General features: G+C 54.8%; 6 protein-coding genes and 2 pseudogenes across 6 annotated transcripts, besides 7 other annotated features; all 8 read right to left on the bottom strand.

Moving 5' to 3' along the window:
- Nucleotides 1-2,287: a mobile genetic element.
- Nucleotides 1-12,538: a sequence feature (areas not merged during assembly with more than two copies in the genome that could not be assigned to a particular haplotype).
- Nucleotides 2,259-2,882, bottom strand: Tc00.1047053508761.289 (uncharacterized protein; the record flags this gene model as incomplete). The annotated part of the gene is made up of 1 exon (XM_813228.1): nt 2,259-2,882. The coding sequence occupies one exon, from the start codon at nt 2,880-2,882 to the stop codon at nt 2,259-2,261; it is 624 nt and encodes a 207-aa protein (XP_818321.1).
- Tc00.1047053508761.280 (mucin TcMUCII, putative) lies at nt 3,484-4,215 on the bottom strand (the record flags this gene model as incomplete). The annotated part of the gene is made up of 1 exon (XM_813226.1): nt 3,484-4,215. The coding sequence occupies one exon, from the start codon at nt 4,213-4,215 to the stop codon at nt 3,484-3,486; it is 732 nt and encodes a 243-aa protein (XP_818319.1).
- Nucleotides 4,714-5,916, bottom strand: Tc00.1047053508761.270 (mucin-associated surface protein (MASP), putative; the record flags this gene model as incomplete). Its single annotated transcript, XM_813225.1, has 1 exon — nt 4,714-5,916. The coding sequence occupies one exon, from the start codon at nt 5,914-5,916 to the stop codon at nt 4,714-4,716; it is 1,203 nt and encodes a 400-aa protein (XP_818318.1).
- Tc00.1047053508761.260 (mucin TcMUCII, putative) lies at nt 6,386-7,024 on the bottom strand (the record flags this gene model as incomplete). The annotated part of the gene is made up of 1 exon (XM_813224.1): nt 6,386-7,024. One exon carries the CDS (start codon nt 7,022-7,024, stop codon nt 6,386-6,388), a length of 639 nt encoding a protein of 212 aa, XP_818317.1.
- Nucleotides 6,546-6,605: a microsatellite.
- On the bottom strand, nt 7,522-9,231 carry Tc00.1047053508761.240 (annotated as a pseudogene).
- Nucleotides 9,468-9,752, bottom strand: Tc00.1047053508761.229 (elongation factor 1-gamma (EF-1-gamma), putative; the record flags this gene model as incomplete). The annotated part of the gene is made up of 1 exon (XM_813227.1): nt 9,468-9,752. The coding sequence occupies one exon, from the start codon at nt 9,750-9,752 to the stop codon at nt 9,468-9,470; it is 285 nt and encodes a 94-aa protein (XP_818320.1).
- Tc00.1047053508761.220 (uncharacterized protein) lies at nt 10,741-11,769 on the bottom strand (the record flags this gene model as incomplete). Its single annotated transcript, XM_813223.1, has 1 exon — nt 10,741-11,769. The coding sequence occupies one exon, from the start codon at nt 11,767-11,769 to the stop codon at nt 10,741-10,743; it is 1,029 nt and encodes a 342-aa protein (XP_818316.1).
- Nucleotides 10,933-10,952: a microsatellite.
- Nucleotides 12,539-13,382: a sequence feature (heterozygous, non-Esmeraldo-like haplotype).
- Nucleotides 13,215-13,354: a sequence feature (T-rich).
- Nucleotides 13,383-17,393: part of a sequence feature (areas not merged during assembly with more than two copies in the genome that could not be assigned to a particular haplotype) that runs on past the window's edge.
- Nucleotides 13,440-16,229, bottom strand: Tc00.1047053508761.200 (annotated as a pseudogene).

Genomic DNA, 17,393 nt, shown 5'->3' with positions numbered 1-17,393 from the left:
ATATCGACCCATCAGCCTTACTTCCATTGTGAGTAAGGTTGCTGAGAAAATGGTACTGAAGAGATTGCTTTGGGTGTGGACGCCGCACCCCCACCAGTATGCATATCGTAGCATGCGTACCACGACGATGCAGCTGGCACACCTGACACACGAAGTGGAGCATAATAGAAATCACTATTTCCAAGTGAGCCTTCCCAAGAAGAGCGGTATTGGCAATCAACTCCACTACAGACCCCATCGGACCCTGCTGGTGTTGGTTGATTTCAGCAAGGCTTTTGACTCCGTAGATCATCGAGTCCTCAGTCGCTTGCTGGCTAATATTCCGGGGGTGAATTGTCGAAGGTGGCTTAGAAACTTTCTATGTGGTCGCTACGCGAAGACACGAGTTGGCCACAGACACAGCGATCGGCGTCCCATGCAGCGAGGAGTTCCTCAGGGGTCCGTGCTGTGACCATATTTGTTCTCCCTTTACGCACACCCACTTCTCAATCTGCTGAACAGCTTTGCGGGTGTCACAGCAGACATGTATGCGGACGACCTCTCTATTATCGTTAAGGGGCAGTCCCGGGAAGACGCCATTCCCACTGCCAACATGGTTCTTCAAAAACTGCATGCGTGGAGTCAGGAAAATGGCCTGGCCATCAACCCGTCAAAGTGTGAAGCTGCTTGGTTCACACTATCCACGCACACGGAGTCAGATTATGATCGTGAAGGAAGGTGGCCCCTGGTAGTGGCTGGATGTCAAATCCCAGTCATGACCATTGGGTCGTCACACACTACGAAGCTTCTCGGCATGGATCTCGATCCACGACTGACGCTAAATGTGGCGGCCACCAAGCAATGCGCTGCCACTTCGCAACGGATATCGCAGCTACGCTGCATAGCGCACAAAGAGGCGGGACCATCTCCACATGACCTACGCACGTTCGTCATTGGATACGGTGCTCCAAATTACGCTATGGCAGCGAGCTCATATGGGCAGTAGCGACGGATTCAGCGAAGAATGAGATGCAGAAGACGTACGCAACTCTGGCACGCATTGTCAGCGGAGTTCCGAGCACTGTCGACCCGGAATCCGCACTGCTGGTGGCTAATATGCCGCCGCTCCATGTCCTTTGCCTGCGCGCGCGGCTCTCAATATTTGAGAACACACGCGCATGTCAGACGGACTGGATGCGGAGACCCCCGCCTGAGCCACCGCCTCGCGCCGGTTTCCGCATCTCGCCATTATCTCGGGACGAGCTATATGCCTTCGTAGACGCATACACAAAGGACTATGGCATCACCGAGAGCTCGCCACGCGAAGAGCGGTTCTTTCGCAGCTCCATTCCTCCCTGGTTTGCGGCCTCCGCACTCCGGGTCACCATCGGGGAGGAACTTCCGATAGACCACTCAATAACGGACGAAGAAGAGCTGATAAGGGAAAAGCGCAGAGTCAGCGAAGAGGCTCTGGCGCTGCACAGCCATCGTTCGTGGATACTTGCGACCGATGGCGGTGTCGACGTTCCCAAGTCAGCAGGGGTTGGAATACTGCTTTCATCCCTCAACTCATCAGAGATAATAGAAAAGGCCAGCATAAACTGCGGTGCACGCCCATGCAGCTACAGGACGGAATCACGTGCGCTGCTTCTAGCCCTAGAGAAGCTGATGATTCCTCGTATCCGCCACAGGCGTAAAACCCTGCTTGTGGTTACGGACAGTCAGTCTCTTCTAGCGGCTCTAAACAAGGGCCCGCTCAGTCAGACAGACTGGACGGAGGATCAGATCTGGCAGCGTCTCTTGACACTGACGTGTGCTGGCTGGTCCGTGCACCTGCAGTTTTGTTACGGACATCGCGGAGTACATGCTAACGAGCCTGCAGATCAGTATACGACGCAGACTATGGAAAGTGGACAATACACGGAGCATGGAACCGCACCTTTATGGCATACGGATCTGCTGACATGTTTTACTACCCAGCTCACCAACAAGTGGCGTAGTACCATTCGCCAAGAAACTCACCGCTACTCGCTCTGTAATGCCAGGAAGCGGTCTCTGCCACTGCAGGATCAGCCAACTTCCACAGGCACGCCAGTTGACACGCATGAAACCTTTCGCCATCTGCTTCCGGAATGTACAGACGCTCTGGCTGTGCGCCAACGGCTGGGCATTAAGAAGGACCTTCGCACCGAAAGCTTCTCCCAATGGCAGCTGCCTCATAGCAGGAAACTCATGTCGCTACTCGACCACCTCCTCGGCACACTGATGACATCGTGTGGCTAGACATGTCGGTAAGAGCAGGGAAAAATAATAATAATGAGCATTCCCGCCACTGCAGAGACGTGGTGCATCTTGCGATCCCGCTGGCGGCTCTCCTCTTCCACCGCTGTTTTTGCGCAAGAGGCCACCACAGTCATTTTTGTGGTTTGGTCGGCCTCGTGTTGCGCTCCGGGTTCTCCTCCTTCATCGCCTTGCGGTGCTTCCTTCGCCGTCCCTGGCACCTGTGACTGTCCCGTGACGGTTTGTTCCGAAGCCCGATTGCCCTGGGAGGTCCTCCCGCCACCAGCATAAACTCCACCCGCTGCCTGCTGAGATGCGTCGGAGCGTGGGGATGTTGTGCCTGCGGCGTGCCCTCCGCCCAAAGACTCCGGTCCACTTGCACGCATCCGAGCAGCAGACGCGCTGCCAGTGCCGGACGGATTGCAAGTGCCACTTCGCAGTGGGTCGCTGCTGGATTGGTCCTGCCTCGTCGGAGCAGTGAGTGCTCCTCCCGAGGTGGGATTGGGGTCCTCACCCACGGTGTTTCCCCCACCCTCCTCGTCTTCCTGATTGCTATTGTCCTCAGAGTTCACATTCCCCTTTCGTCCAGAGCCACCGGCCACGGGTCCACCTTCCGCAGCCATCACACCCCGCGCGTGCCCAGCAGTCACCGCGCCATCACCCGCGGCCGCACACGCACCCCGTCGCAGCAGCCCTCACTCACACGCACGAGCAGCTGCGCATCACTGCAGGAGCCAACAGGACGCAGAGCACACGGCCAGTCATCATCACAAACAGTGGAGTCGCCTAACGCTGCGGAGCCAACCTGCGATAGCACGAGAAAAACAAAGATAGACACAGCCGCTACACCACACACAGCAACAAATGGCAGCACCCCAGCAGCAGCAGCGCACACACCACGAGACAGATGGAGTCAGTACGACTGCAGAGCTCGCACACCGCACCGCAAACCACAAGTTTAAAAAGCAATAATTAAAAAGCAATAAAAAACAATAATTAAAAAAGAAAACAAACCCAGGGCTCCAGTGCGCATGCATATGAGTGTGTCCGCGATGCGTTCAACGTGGCGGATGCGGTGCACAACGCGGAGCACACAGCACGGCAGCGGAAGCAAGTGAAGCAAAACACAATCATTATTTCCTCTTATTTTATGCAGTGAACCACAACACACGCGCACAAATCCCCGCGGTTGAGTGCTGGCACGCACAGCCCGCACACACCTCTTCAGCCCAGAGTGGTGTACGCCAGCGCGGATGCGGCGAGCACCAGCGGGGCACACACCCACGCAGAGCTGCTGAGGCTGCCGTCCATTTCGCGAAGACGTGACGGTGCGCTGGTGGTCGTAGTAGTGGCTGGCGCCTCTGTAGTGGTGGTGGTTGTTGTTGGTGCCTCTGTTGTGGTAGTGGTCGTCTGGGCAGCATCGTTGACATCTTGATCTGTTTGGTCTGCGGATGTTTCAGTGCGGCTTTGTGGCCCTGTCGTACTCCTATCTTCTTCGTGTACAGTATCGATAACATCGCCTGACTGCCGTTTCGGAGCTGTCAAACTTTTTCCTCCACCTACGTCAGCCTCTCCCTGTTCCACAGTGGACCCTTTACTTTGCGACTTTGGCGCTGTTGTACCATTTTCATCTTCTGTCGTGCCTTTCTTTTCTCCTTCCTGTACCGGCATTTCCGCCTCATTTGATTGCACTACGGCACCGGAAGAACCTGGGGTCACTGGCACTTTTGTTTTCCTGTCCTCACCGGACCCCGTATCTGAACCCGGTTCCTCATCGGGATCGTCCTCCACTTGCGACTCAGAGGACAAAGAACTCGAGCTGGTGGGCTCTTCTACATCATCAACCTGAGTAGCAGCAATGGTCTCATCCGTGGAATGTGCCACGCACACGGACGGGAAGCAGCAGCACAGGGCAAGCACCAACAGGGCGCACAGCAGACGGCACGTCATCATCATCGTGAGTGTGGTCGTTCAGTGGTGTGGAGCTGATCTGCACAGTGAGGGACATGGAGAGCAACAGGGGAGACGAGAGGTGCAGCAGACACACACAGAGGGCACACCACATGAGGAGAGGGCAGCAGCCAGGCATGCACCGTACGCCGCACACCACGCACGACATACACTCCAATCCGCGGCAGCAGGCACACACACACACAGCCCTGCCGCAACACCAACACACACAGATGGAAGAGGGAGATGCAAACAGGAGCGGCACACAAGGCTCCACCGCATGCACATGCGGCGAGAGCGGTCCGTCGTGTCGGCACCCCTCACGGAGGGTGCGCACACACACAAGAAGGTGCAGCGCACACAGCAACACAAAAGCATAGTAACAATACAAAAAGGAGATCCCCGCACACCACGCGGATTGTTGGTCCACGGGAAGTGCAGCCAATATTCACCACAAGCAGTTCAGTTGCAGTAGGCCTTCGTCCACATTCATCGCACTCAATTTCATGCAGGCCCGGCCACCACCGCAGCAGCCGCAACATGAAGAAGAAGCAAAAGAGGGGAGGTGTGGGAGCCTGCGGTGCTGCTGTCACTGTCACTGTCATTTGTAATTGCTGTGTTATTTGTACCAAAGGCGGTCTTCTCTTTCTTTGCTTCTCCGTCGTTTTTGAGGGAATGTTTATGTTGGTGGTCTTCTTCTGTAGCTGCCGATTCAGGAAATTCGGCATCTTTTCGAATTTTCGCGTCTTCCTCGTCTGCCCCAAGTGCGGCAGCAGCACCACCTTCTCCTGCAGAAGATTGTGGCAACGGTGGGTCAATGGTTTCATTTGGTTTACTTTTTGTTAAAACCGAGGGAATTTCCCTTTTCAATGGATCTGATGAACTGGCGGCGGATCCCTCCTGTTGCATGCCCCGTGGTTTTACAGGTGGCGGTGACTGTGGCGTTGACTTTGGCTCTGTCGTTGAAGCAGTCGGCACCTTTTCTTTTTGTGCTTTTGGTAGTTGCGGTTGTTCTTCCCCCCGGCGTCGTTTTTCCTGTACTTCTTCATGGCCTTGAAGTAAATGGTCATGCTGGGATAATCCTCTGTGCTGTACGTCGGTCTCGTGTTGTGGTTGTCCTGGCTCTACTTCCAGTTGCTTTCTTTCCTGCTGCGCTGGGTCTCCTTGTAGCGCTGCTTCTTGTCCTACAAGTTGATTTCCTTTTATTACTGAAGCGTCTTCACGTGACGATTGTTTTTCGTGACTTTCTTTGTTTTTCTGTTTGTTCTGCTCTTCAAGTCCTTTTTTTGTTTTTACTTCTTCAACATCTTGCCGTACTTGCCGCGTGACTCCTGCATCTTGCACCGGGTTGGTTTGATGACTCTGACCAGCACCGGTAGGTGGAGCAGGAGGCTGTAGGCCTGTTTGGGGATTTGGGTCACTGGACTTGTGTGACGGCAATGACGGATTGGTAGAAATGGCATCTGTGTCGTTTGTCGTCGCCTTCGTACATTCCGCGGTATTTCCTTCCGACCCCGGCTCCACGGAGCAGGACTTGTGATCCAAACCTTCTCTTCCATCCATAACTTCAGATGATCCACCTTGTGGGGCTTCGGACCTCCCAGAAGAAAAATCCACATTCTCATCAGACTCATCACCATTGACCGCCGAAACGCTGCACCACAGCACGCAGAGGGCACACACCAGCAGCACACGGCCAGTCATCATCGCCAGCACTCCTGTCACTTGCGTGTGGCCTTCAGCACAAACTAACTCCCCGTCAACGTAGAGCAAAAACAAAAGGAGAGACACGTCACGCAACCACGCACCGGCAACAAACAGCAGCAGCCCAGCAGCAGCGTACACACCACGAGACAGATGGAATCAGTACGATTGCAGAGCTCGCACACCACACCGCAAACCACAAGTTTAAAAAGCAATAAAAAACAATAATTAAAAAACAATAACTAAAAAAAGAAAAACAAACCCAGGGCTCCAGTGCGCATGCTTATGAGTGTGTCCGCGATGCGTTCAACGTGGCGGATGCGGGGCACAACGCGGAGCACACAGCACGGCAGCAGAAGCAAGTGAGGCAAAACAAGATCATTATTTCCTTTTATTTTATACAGTGAACCACAACACACGCGCACAAATCCCCGCGGTTGAGTGCTGGCACGCACAGCCCGCACACACCTCTTCAGCCCACAGCGGTGTACGCCAGCGCGGATGCGGCGAGCACCAGCGGGGCACACACCCACGCAGAGCTGCTGAGGCTGCCGTCGATTTCGCGAAGACGTGACGGTGCGCGGGTGGTCGACACAGCTGGCGCCTCTGTAGTCGTAGTACTTGGTGCCTGTGTTGTGGTCGTCGTGGTGGTCGTCGTGGTTGGTGATTTTGTTGTGGTCGTCGTGGTCGCCTCAAAAGAAGCTTCGGCGTTATTAACTTCTTTGTCCGCGGGTGCACCGGTGCCAATTTCAGATCCTTTATTACCCTTCGCATTCTCTGTCAGTGATGTATTTGACACGTTATTTACTTTTGGTCCCGGAACGACCAAACCTGATGCCTCTGGCTCAATTTTGTCCGCAGCCGGCTCATTGGCTGAATCATCAGCAGCCTGACCGTCCACTGGTAGTCCTCCTGTTTGAGAGGGCGCTGGACCGGCGACGTTTCCATTAGGTGCAGTCGCCCTAGATTCAGCTGAGGTAGGCGACAAATTGGGGTCTTTTGCAGTACCTTGGCCTTCAGAGGGCTCCTGAGTGTCTCCCGCGTGCACGGACGGGCAGCAGCACAGGGCGAGCACCAACAGGGCGCACAGCAGACGGTACGTCATCATCATCGTGAGTGTGGTCGTTCAGTGGTGTGGAGCTGATCTGCACAGTGAGGGAAATGGAGAGCAACAGGGAGACGAGAGGTGCGGCAGACACACACAGAGGGCACACCACATGAGGAGAGGGCAGCAGCCAGGCATGCACCGTACGCCGCACACCACGCACGACACACACTCCAATCCGCGGCAGCAGGCACACACACACACACAGCCCTGCCGCAACAACAACACACAGATGGAGGAGGGAGAAGCAAACAGGAGCGGCACACAAGGCTCCACCGCATGCACATACGGCGAGAGCGGTTCGTCGTGTCGGCACCCCTCACGGAAAGTACGCACACACACAAGAAGGTGCGGCGCACACAGCAACACAAAAGCAAAGTAACAATACAAAAAGGAGATCCCCGCACACCACGTGGATTGTTGGTCCACGGGAAGTGCAGCCAATATTCACCACAAGCAGTTCATTTGCAGTGGGCCTTCGTCCACATTCATCGCACTCAATTTCATGCAGGCCCGGCCACCACCGCAGCAGGAGCTGCTGCACACGCAACAAGAAACAAAAAAGGGAGGTGGTGTGGGAGACCACGGTGCTGTTGTCACTGTCGCCAGGCGCCGCTGTGTTATTCGCTTTGTCTGTGGCTGTAGATGATGTTGTTTCCTTCTCGCTGCCATCCTCTCGTTCATGTTGGTGTTCTCCCTCCGGCACAGCGGCATGAGATGCGGAACCACCGTTCAAAATCTACGCATTGCCCGCGTCAGCGTCATTGGCGGCAGCAGCAGCATCCGCAGAAGAAGATGGTGAAGTTGTCTCAGCCTGACCCTCAGTTATTGCATTCTGCCTTGCATCCGCTGTTGGTTCAGTGCCTTTTCTGCAGATCTTCTGTTGGCTTCATGGTCGCTGGGACTTCCGTTGAGGATGGCAGTGCGCTGTGTGGTGGTGATTTCGGTGGCGGTTCTGATGGGCCTGCTGGCACCTCTTATTCTGCTGCTGTTGGCGGCAATTCCTCCAATGCTTCTTTTTTCGTCCGGTGCCGCCTCCTCTGCACCTCCTTCCGCCGGCGGTTTTGGCTGTCGCAGGGGCATTGGCCGTGCTTCTCCCTGTTCTGCTGCACCGGTCGTAAACGTTCGATAATTTCCAGAGAGCGACTTTGAAGCAGACTCTGTGCCCGGATGTCCAGGGGAACGACTGGTGCCTGAATCAGACAGTCATTCGGGTGCTTCAGCCGCAGGTGCGTGCTCTGCATTGTGCGCGCTGCCAGTCAAACATTACGGATTTCTTTTTGCTCCTTTCACCACATCCCCTGGTCCTCCTGAGCCCATTCTGGCACTCCCTGTACCACGGACACACTCTGCTCAGCGTCAGTCGCTGTTTGAAGCTGCGGTGTTTGCTCTTGACTGTCGCCGTTCGATGCGCCCCGTGTGAGACCCGAGCTGGGTGCAGCCGCATGCTCTGCTGAGTCCTCGGACGGCTGCGTCGCATGTGCTGTTTGTCCTTCTGCTGGCGCTGGTGCTGGAGTTCTCCGTGCGCTCTCCCCCGTCCTGAGCACGTGTGGCCCTTCTCGTTCCTGTTGTGCCCACTCGCTCTGAATATTTGTAACTGACGCGCTGCCTTTCTTTCCATCCCTCTCTTCCACGGTGAGAGTTGCCGACCCCGCAGAAAATTGTGGCGGTTGGGAGCACACACTCGACATTGACGGCTCTTCGCCGCAGCATGCTGAGCCTGCCTCCTCCCTTTCTCCTGCCACACTTCCACCAGCGGGAGGATCGTCTTGGACGCCGGAGACAACTGCGGGCTGCTGCTTGGGCCAACACCACCACCAGCACCCGAGACAGGAGTACTGCTGGCAGCGTCTGTATCGGCAGCAGAAGAAGATGAAGCCATTGGTGCAGCCCCACTGCCTCTGAGCTTCAGTCCCGCTCCCTGCATCACCGACCGGTGGTTGTCCTGCATCACTGTTAAGCGTTCCGCTTGCACCAATGCCGCCGTCCTCACCGGCCGGTACCGCCGCAGCTACTCCCCGTAAGGCGGCACTCGACACGCAGTCCCTCCTCGCAAACACCACTTCGCCATCCATTCCCCTCGCAAGCCCCGCGTCGTCCATTCCACCATCAGCACAGTAGCACACAGGCCACGCGTCACCACCACCGGCACCGCATCACAGCACGCAGAGGACACACACCAGCAGCACACGGCCAGTCAACATCATCGCCATCACTCCTGTCACTTGCCTGCAGCCTTCAGCACAAACTAACTCCCCGTCAACGCAGAGTGAAAGCAAAAGGAGAGACAATTCACAAAGCCACGCACCGTCCCATCCAGCAATGAGAGTCACGCACCACAACAACAATTGGGTGGGCGCGGTTCAACAACAATCAAAAAAAGAAGTGCTCCTCGCCAGTGCCCTGTTCCTCACACTCCCACAGTCACCATTACTGTTATTCCCTCTCCTCAGTCCCTCACAGGCACGCCACGCCCACTCCAACACGCGCCCCTCCAGCACACGCAGTCCGTCATGCGCTCCCGCTGCGCCGCAAAGTCCTTCACCTCCTCCCAGTCGAACAGCTCCGTGTCCTCCACGTCCCTCACAATCGTCGGCATGCCCCGGCCGCGCAACACCCACAGCGCCACAGTGTCGTGCCGCCTCTCCTCCCCAATCATGAACGCAACACCCAACGTGTGCAGGCGCACGTGCTCCATGCGCTGCAACCACAGGCCGATCAGGTTGGCCGTCATGAAATGCATCTTGTCGTCCTCCGTGTACTTGGAGCAGACCCTCACATCCTCTCAATCCACGGCCTGGGTGCTGCGAGAGGCTGCCGAGAGGCGCCACGTGTGTGGAAGAAGCAAATGTGGGGAAACAACGGCCACCCTCACTCCCTCACACATCTCCACTTCCCTCCACTGTTCCACAGAAAAGGGCGGTGTCATGGGGAAGAGATGCCCGCCGCACAGCGCATGCAAGAGGGCACACGCGGAAGCAATGCCATCCACTTCGCACCGCAAGATACTGCCATGCGCTCAGCACACACACGGCGGCAACGAGAGCGACGGGGTGCATCCAATTACATACCGCACAGCCATTTACTTCTCTCCGCACGGCTAGTGGCGTCCCACACTCACAGTGAGGCACGGCGCACACCATCTTCTCCCTCCGAGGGCACTCAGGAGGCCGGCGCCCAGTCACCCTCGTGCCATCGCAATGGGTAGCACAAACAACCGTCGTCGCAAACCATCGGCGCCTCTAGCAGAAAAGAAGAAAAAGATATGAGGGCAGCTCAGAAACACAGCCAGCAGAGGGACACCCAACGACACACGGGGGCACACAGTGACAGTGGACACGGCACGGACAAAAAGAAGTCCGCAGGGATTTTTTAAAAAAGAAAAGAGAAACTAAAATGAATCAGTAGGACTTCCATTTCTTGTGCCATGCAGCACAAGACGATCACGTGCGCATAAATATTACCTGCACAAGTAAAAAATGTAATAAAAAAAAGAAAAAAATCTTATTACTCCACCAGCCCACACAACATCCCTCACATTTCACGCGGCATCCGGCCTCTTCTTCCATTCCCCGTTCCTGCAGTCCGTGGGAAGCACAGCAGCGGAGCCGGCACCGCGTGTGGGCAACAGCAAAAAAGAAACACACAAGAGAGAAAACACGTCGCCCATTCCAGTGCACATCAACCGAACATTAAATAATGAGAAGAAAAAAGGGCACTTATTACTCCAGTGGAAAAGCATCAAAAAGAGCATTACAAAGAAGAAAAAAAGGTTTAAAAAGCGATCCGTAAATCATTAAAAAAGAGGAGAAAAAGTGACATAAAAACCGCAAAGTATGCGGCAAATATCCCCCGTGGGGAGTCACAATTCCACCCTCTTTCGCTCGAAGGACTACCACAACTCCACACAGTTCCAGCAGCAGCAGCAGCAGCAACGCCAGAGACGCGCACACACGCGCAGTGCGGCCGCCAGTTGAATCGCGTGGTATCAACTCCACGTCGTCAAACAGGGCGAGGCGGCCGTCTGGACTCACGCCGCTCCAGATCGCGCAAGGACACATTTCTTGATGCCGTTTTGGTGTTCCGGGGACGTTCTGACCATTCATTCCTCCCGCAATTTTCCCAGGAACGTGCTCGCCGCTGCCGTCAACGGCCTCACTCTTGCGAGCATCCTTCGAGCCCACTGCCTTCCTCAACGCGGTGGCGAGCGCAGTCTTCGTCACGAATGCATTCAGATCCATTTCTATGTCCCGACTCATGGCAATGCTAGGCTTCCTCTTGGGTGGTGTTGGAGCCACTTTTTCTTTCGGATCGCTTGCAATGCAAGGCTTTTTCCTAGACGTGTTGGTCGCCGTGTTGGATGCGGGACTCCGATCGACGGTGTTGGGTCCGTCAGCCGCCGCAGACCGTCGCCAGTCCTCGTGTTGACGTGACGGCTCAGCATTCACTTGCGGCGCAGTTGTCCCACCAGATTTTGTGTCATCCTTCCCTTCACGGGGTGGCGGCAACTGACAGATGCCCGTCCGGTCAGCATCGCTGCTCCGTGCAGGCGGATGGATGGCTCCATCGGGGGAAAATTGGCGCCACCACAATTCATAAGGGCCGGCGTATTTATGTGTCGTCACATTCGTCGTGAAGGCAACGGTGGCCCCTTCCTCTTTCCTTGCACAGCTGGCAGCACAGTTGCTACATGTGTGCACCGCATTGGCCACATGGCACACAGCACCCAGCTCACCATTCCTGCCATGCATGCGCACATCAAAGCCACTGAAAGTGTAATTCTCATACTGAGCCTCAGCACCGGCAGCAGAACACTTCGTCCACGCCCACACACACACGCGACAGCTCAGGCTGCCGTCACTCGGAGCACACGACACGTCCACCGGCACAACCACCGCATCCGCAGCACCAGATACATCTCCAGGAATCCCAGCAGCCGTCACGCACACGGACGAGCAGCAGCAGCACGAGCCACCACCGCAAGCAAACCCTCATCCATCCATGACGCGGCACAAAAACCTACAACCATCCCGCCATCAATGGGACACGGAGCCCAACTCAACGCAGTCACACGCGGTGCATCACACCCACAAGAAAATAGACTCGGGCTGCGCTCCCCTCTCCTCCCTTCTCCTTATGGCCACGGAAGAACAAATAGCCGCCACACGCAACTGCCAGCATGCACCACAAAAGAAGCATCCAAATCCACTGCAATGTGCATCTTTTGTGCATCTTGTGTGTGTGTGCCTGCAGAAACACAAAGCAAAGAAGTAGAAAAGAGGGAGCGGAGTATGTGAAGAGACACACAAAAATGTACAGCGGAGATGCATGGCGGAAACAACAGGAAAAAGACCGCTCAAACTCATGACTGCACTGCAGCCCGAGCAGCGGCAATTCACAACATTTATTTAAAACAAAAAAAGAACATCCCCTTCGTCTTAAATAAATCCCATCACACAAAATAATTACAAATAAAAAAAGAAATCGTCCATTACTGTTCCACACAAATTTTAAAAAGCCGCCGGCTGCCGTGTGGCCACACCGAACTGTCTGTATATATTTTGTCCAAAAAGAAAATTAAAAGATATTTTAAATGTCTTTCAGCCGTCCGATCTCCACGTGTCCGCGCATCGTTTATATTTCATGGGGTCATCTGCCTGTTGCTGCTCCCCTCAGCCCTCCCATCGGCGCGTGAGTGCGGCCCGCAGAGCACAGTCACTCGTGTGTGGGGACTGAGAGAAGCACGCAGACACGACGGCAGTCGCGTCTCTCCATCGGGAGAGTGAGCGCAGCAAAAAAAAGAAATCATCGGAGGGGAAAATAAACGCTCACAAGACAGACCCCGAAGGGACTGCCAGCGCGTGAAATGAACACAAGCAAAAATAAGAAAAACACGGCGGCAGGGTGTGGCTGTGTGTGTGGCGCTGCGGGTGTCTGCCCGCCCTGGCCGCAAGAAAACAAAACAAGAGGGAAGAAATGTGTGCTCCGCCCCACAGGCCCTCGTCGCACGCCCACACGTCACGGCTCCCTCAGCGCGCCGTTCGTCGCGGCCCCTCCTCATGCGTGCAGCAGGCGAGGCGCACAGGGCCGTCGTCATGAGCGTGTCGGTGGTGTGCGAGTGGAGCAGTTGGGCGGCAAACACACGGCACCCCTCACAGGAAGAGTGCAGCAACAAACAATTAAAGAGGGAAGAGTAAAAAATTAAAACAAAACAGAAATATAAAAAACGAAAAGATAAAAAAACGCAAAAAAAGTTTAAAATTACGCACATAAAACAAAAACGAAAGAAAGTAGCAAACAGGAAAATTAAATTTAAAATAATAAAAGAAGAAAAAATTATTTGAAGTGAAGAATTAGTTCTTGGACGCAATTCTCTGCCGGGGAGGTCGCAGGTATTCCACGCGGCAGCCAGTCACGCCTCACGCAGCCGCAAACCCCCACAGTCCCAACAGAAGAAGGAGCAGCGGCAGCGCCCTCCTCTCGCGCACAGTGCCGGCATCGGTGTTATTCCCCTGCGACGAATTTCCGAGGCTGCTGCTGAGGGCCGCAGACTTTACTTCCCCGGCCTGTGAATGGATTCCCTCCTGCCCATCCGCTCCTCCTGCCGTCTCCCCATCCGCACCAGAGCTCACGCTCACATCAGCTGTCAATGCGGGTCCATCGTGCCCCACGGTTTCAGCGGTAAGAACGTTTGTATCGGCGGCGGCGGCGGTATTACCCACGGAAGGTGTGTGCGGTCCATCCCCCTGTATCGTATCTGCACTCCCCTCCCCCACCGTCGGGTTACCGCTAGACGAGGGAGCGCCATCCACATCTGCATTTCCATCGGGAGGCATTCCCGGCGCGAGTTGGTTCACAGATTGCCCCACAGGTACGGAAGTCGTTGAAGCGGACACTGCTGATGGGGATGCACTTCCACCGGCAGCACCTTCACCTCCATTCAAAGCTTCCTGTCCCGCCTGCGGTGTTCCACCAGAAGAAGGCAACACAATTTCCTGCGCATTTGTTTCCTTCGGAGGCGTAATCGGGACTTTAATTGCATTAAGCGCAGTAATCTCACTGTCATCCAAGGGACGGTTGTACAGCTGGACGTTCCTCACAGTCACAGACACGCCTCCTTGGCCCTCTGTGCTGCTTCCGTCCCCTCCAATGTAGAAGTGGGAGATCCCTTTAGAATTCGTATTCTCCAATTTACATGGCTCACCCACACGCTTACCATCGACGTACGCGGAGCCCTGAGTGCCGTTCCGCAGCACAATGGCCACTTGGTGTGTTTTCTCTGTCTCCCAATCGCTGCTCTGCCCCTTAGTCACCGTGCCACTGGACAACACTTCCCACTTTTTCTCTTTGTTGTTGTACGACAGTCCCAGGAGTACTGGATTCCCATCTTCGCACCCATCACTGAAACGGGGCCCTCCTGCTTCGGCACACCGTCGATGGACACCGTCGCCACAAGAGTGAAGTTGTAGTTCGCAAAGTGGTACAGCTGATTCTCCCCCTGCCTGCCAACAGGCCACTCCGCCCACGCACCCCGGAACGTCACGCCATCTGAAGACTCTGCAGTCTCTGCTTTCTCTGCTGGCGCTCCTTCTTCCGCTCCCTTCTTTACTGTGGCGTTCACCCCGAGGTACTCGTCCCTCCATGTTTTCTCAGAGAAGTTGCCGGACAAAAAGCCAACCAGCCCATCCGTGATCTTAGTGCTGCAGGCACTTTCAGGTGAGGTAACCTGCACAGCGCTCTCAGAAGGGCACAGCTCGGAGACACGTTCGTCCACTTTCTTCCAGGTCGCCAGCACATCCTTCACACGCTTCAGCTGCTCAGTCAGACGCACAGAGACCATACCGGGCGATGGATTTTCTTTCTCATCGCCCTTCTTCTTCTCGTACAGTGCAATCAACTCCTCCTTATTATCATCTCCACTTGTAACACTTTTGTACAACAGGGAGCTGGCGGCAACGTCTTCGTCCTTCCCGGATACCGGCCCAATATCAACAATGTGCGTATTGTCCGTCAGCCAAAGATGAAGTTCGCCCTTTTCCACATTTTCCTCCTCTTCCCTCTCCGTAGGAGGCACCGGCAGAGTAACGAGCATAACATTCCTCTGCTCACCTCCATCAACAAAAGTCGCTGTGATGAACCCGCTCCCAACGGCCTTCCCTTCTCCCTCCTTTTTGTTTCCCCACACGCGCGAGAGTGTCCCGAGTGCCTCCGTCCACGATTCCCCCTTGTCGCCGGACTCGTACACCCTGCGGCGGCCATCACCACACGCAGTCATCATCACGAGTTTTTTGTCCTTCCACTCCACGACGGAGGGATCACTGCAGCCATCGGCAGACATCCCTTTCGACAGCGTCCAATTCTTAGTATCCTGCAAGTACAGTACCAAAGAAACGGTAGTTGTCTTTCCATCCTTTTCTGTTTCATCATTCTTCTTTTTCGTGCCTTCCAGCGGGAACACAAGCGTACCATCATCCATCTTAACACCCGATCCACCGCCTCCAATCAGTCCTGTCAAGGATTCAAGTTGTGTGACAAAAATTCCTCGCGGGAGACTTTCAGTACTTTTCCAGTCAATTTTTTTATTAGGTGCTTCAGCACTGACGTTCCCTTTCACCAGCAAAAGCCCCGAGTCGTCTGCTTCGCCATCCTCTTTACCAGTGGCAGCTGTAGGACTGTATTTCCCAACGACCATGTAAATATCATTTCCCTGCACAACTGCTGTCGGTCGGCTCACATCTACTCTCTTGCTTGTGGTAGCGACTTCCTCCAGAACTCGTATCACTCTGGCATTCTTAAGCACTTCCTCCGGTGTGTTATCTGCTGTTTTCGTAAGAAGTTGGGATGCAATGCCAGTAAAGGTATCTTCTCCATCCTTCTTGCACTGCGCCTCAGCAACGGCAAATACGTCACTCCCCACTTTCAAAAGGCCGGGAACACCCAACGATTTCACACTTACGCCCTCCTCATTAGCGTCCTTCCATTCAAACTTCGGATCAGACGACTGATCCTCCTCACCTTGCGCAGCTCCACAAGTACTGCAGCACATCAGCACGACGAGGAGGAGCAACACCGCAGAACAGAAATGATGCCGGGACATGTGGGGCCTCTGCCGCTCACTCTCTCTTCCTTCCCTCCTCCTTCCGCTGGATCCGGTCACGCGGCGACGGTTGTGTGTGCGGGGTGCCTTCACTGCAGCAACACGTGAGTGCATATAAATATGTGTGTGTGGGCGGTGTGTATGTTGTTGTTGTTTCTTTCAGTGCCTCACAATTTCACAGTGGCGATTAGCGATTGTTTTCCCTCTTTGCGAGGGTTAGAAAGAAATAAAGAGAAAAAATATCCACAACAGTGGCATAACAGCGAGCACCCTCACCCATCCACACTGTGAGTGGCATCATCATCCCCGCCGCAGTCACTCCCAACAACAACAACTCACGCACGCAGACACACGGAACAGCAAAAGGGAGAACAGTGCACCTGGAACACACAGCGACTGCCACCACCAGCAGGAGGAGTCACGGCGGGCGCTTCTGCCACGCGTCAGCACACACCGAGCGGCGACTGCCCACACACAAAACAACCAGCGGGATGCAAAAGAGCACAACCGCCCCTTGCAAAGCCCACGCGCTCTCGCCAGTCATTTTACTGTTGTCCCTTCCAGCGCAAATCACCCACACAGGCAAAGAATCCCTGACCAAAGTATACTCAGCATGGGAGATACACATTGGCACATGCAGCAGCTGGACAAGAAGCAATCCGCACTTGTCCCAGGCACCCTAAGCCACACCACCCAATAGACTGCACGCCAGCAACGTGTCAAAAAATAAATCGCAGGCTCCCGTCCTCCTTCCTCGCAAGGGGCGTCGCAGCCAGAATCTTCTGCGTGCGTGCATTCTCAGCTATCACGCCGCTCTACAGAGTATGCATAATGGTGTGTGTGTGTGCATGTGTTTTTGCCAGTGGATATAATTGCAGAGCAGCTGTGCGGCACAAGGGTTCAAAGAAGGCAATGGAAGAAAGAGGCAGATAAAACACGCAAATTACTCATATCATCACACACACACACGCAGCCGCGGAATGGGTGCACACAACCACAAAATCAAAAAGGAAAACAAAACAAAAAGCCGAAGCGTGGGACGACCAGCGCACACACTCTCATTGCTCCCGTAAAGCAAAACACACACAGAGGGAGAGAGAGAGAGGTCGCCCACTCAATGCAATGGAAACAAAACAGAAACAGTTACGGTGCTCCGCCCATGCAGCCAGGCAGGACGGCAGCGGTGCGTGTCGTGCAAAAGAGAGCACCAACGGGCCTGCATGGGTGTGCATGCATATATACAATGGGCACATTATGTGTGTGCCTCGTGGGGTGAGG

The sequence above is a fragment of the Trypanosoma cruzi genome, genomic scaffold (assembly GCF_000209065.1).
Source record: "Trypanosoma cruzi strain CL Brener 1047053517047 genomic scaffold, whole genome shotgun sequence".
NCBI lineage: Eukaryota > Euglenozoa > Kinetoplastea > Trypanosomatida > Trypanosomatidae > Trypanosoma > Trypanosoma cruzi.
The sequence above is the reverse complement of the archived record's forward strand: the minus strand, read 5'-3'. Positions and strand labels throughout refer to the sequence as shown.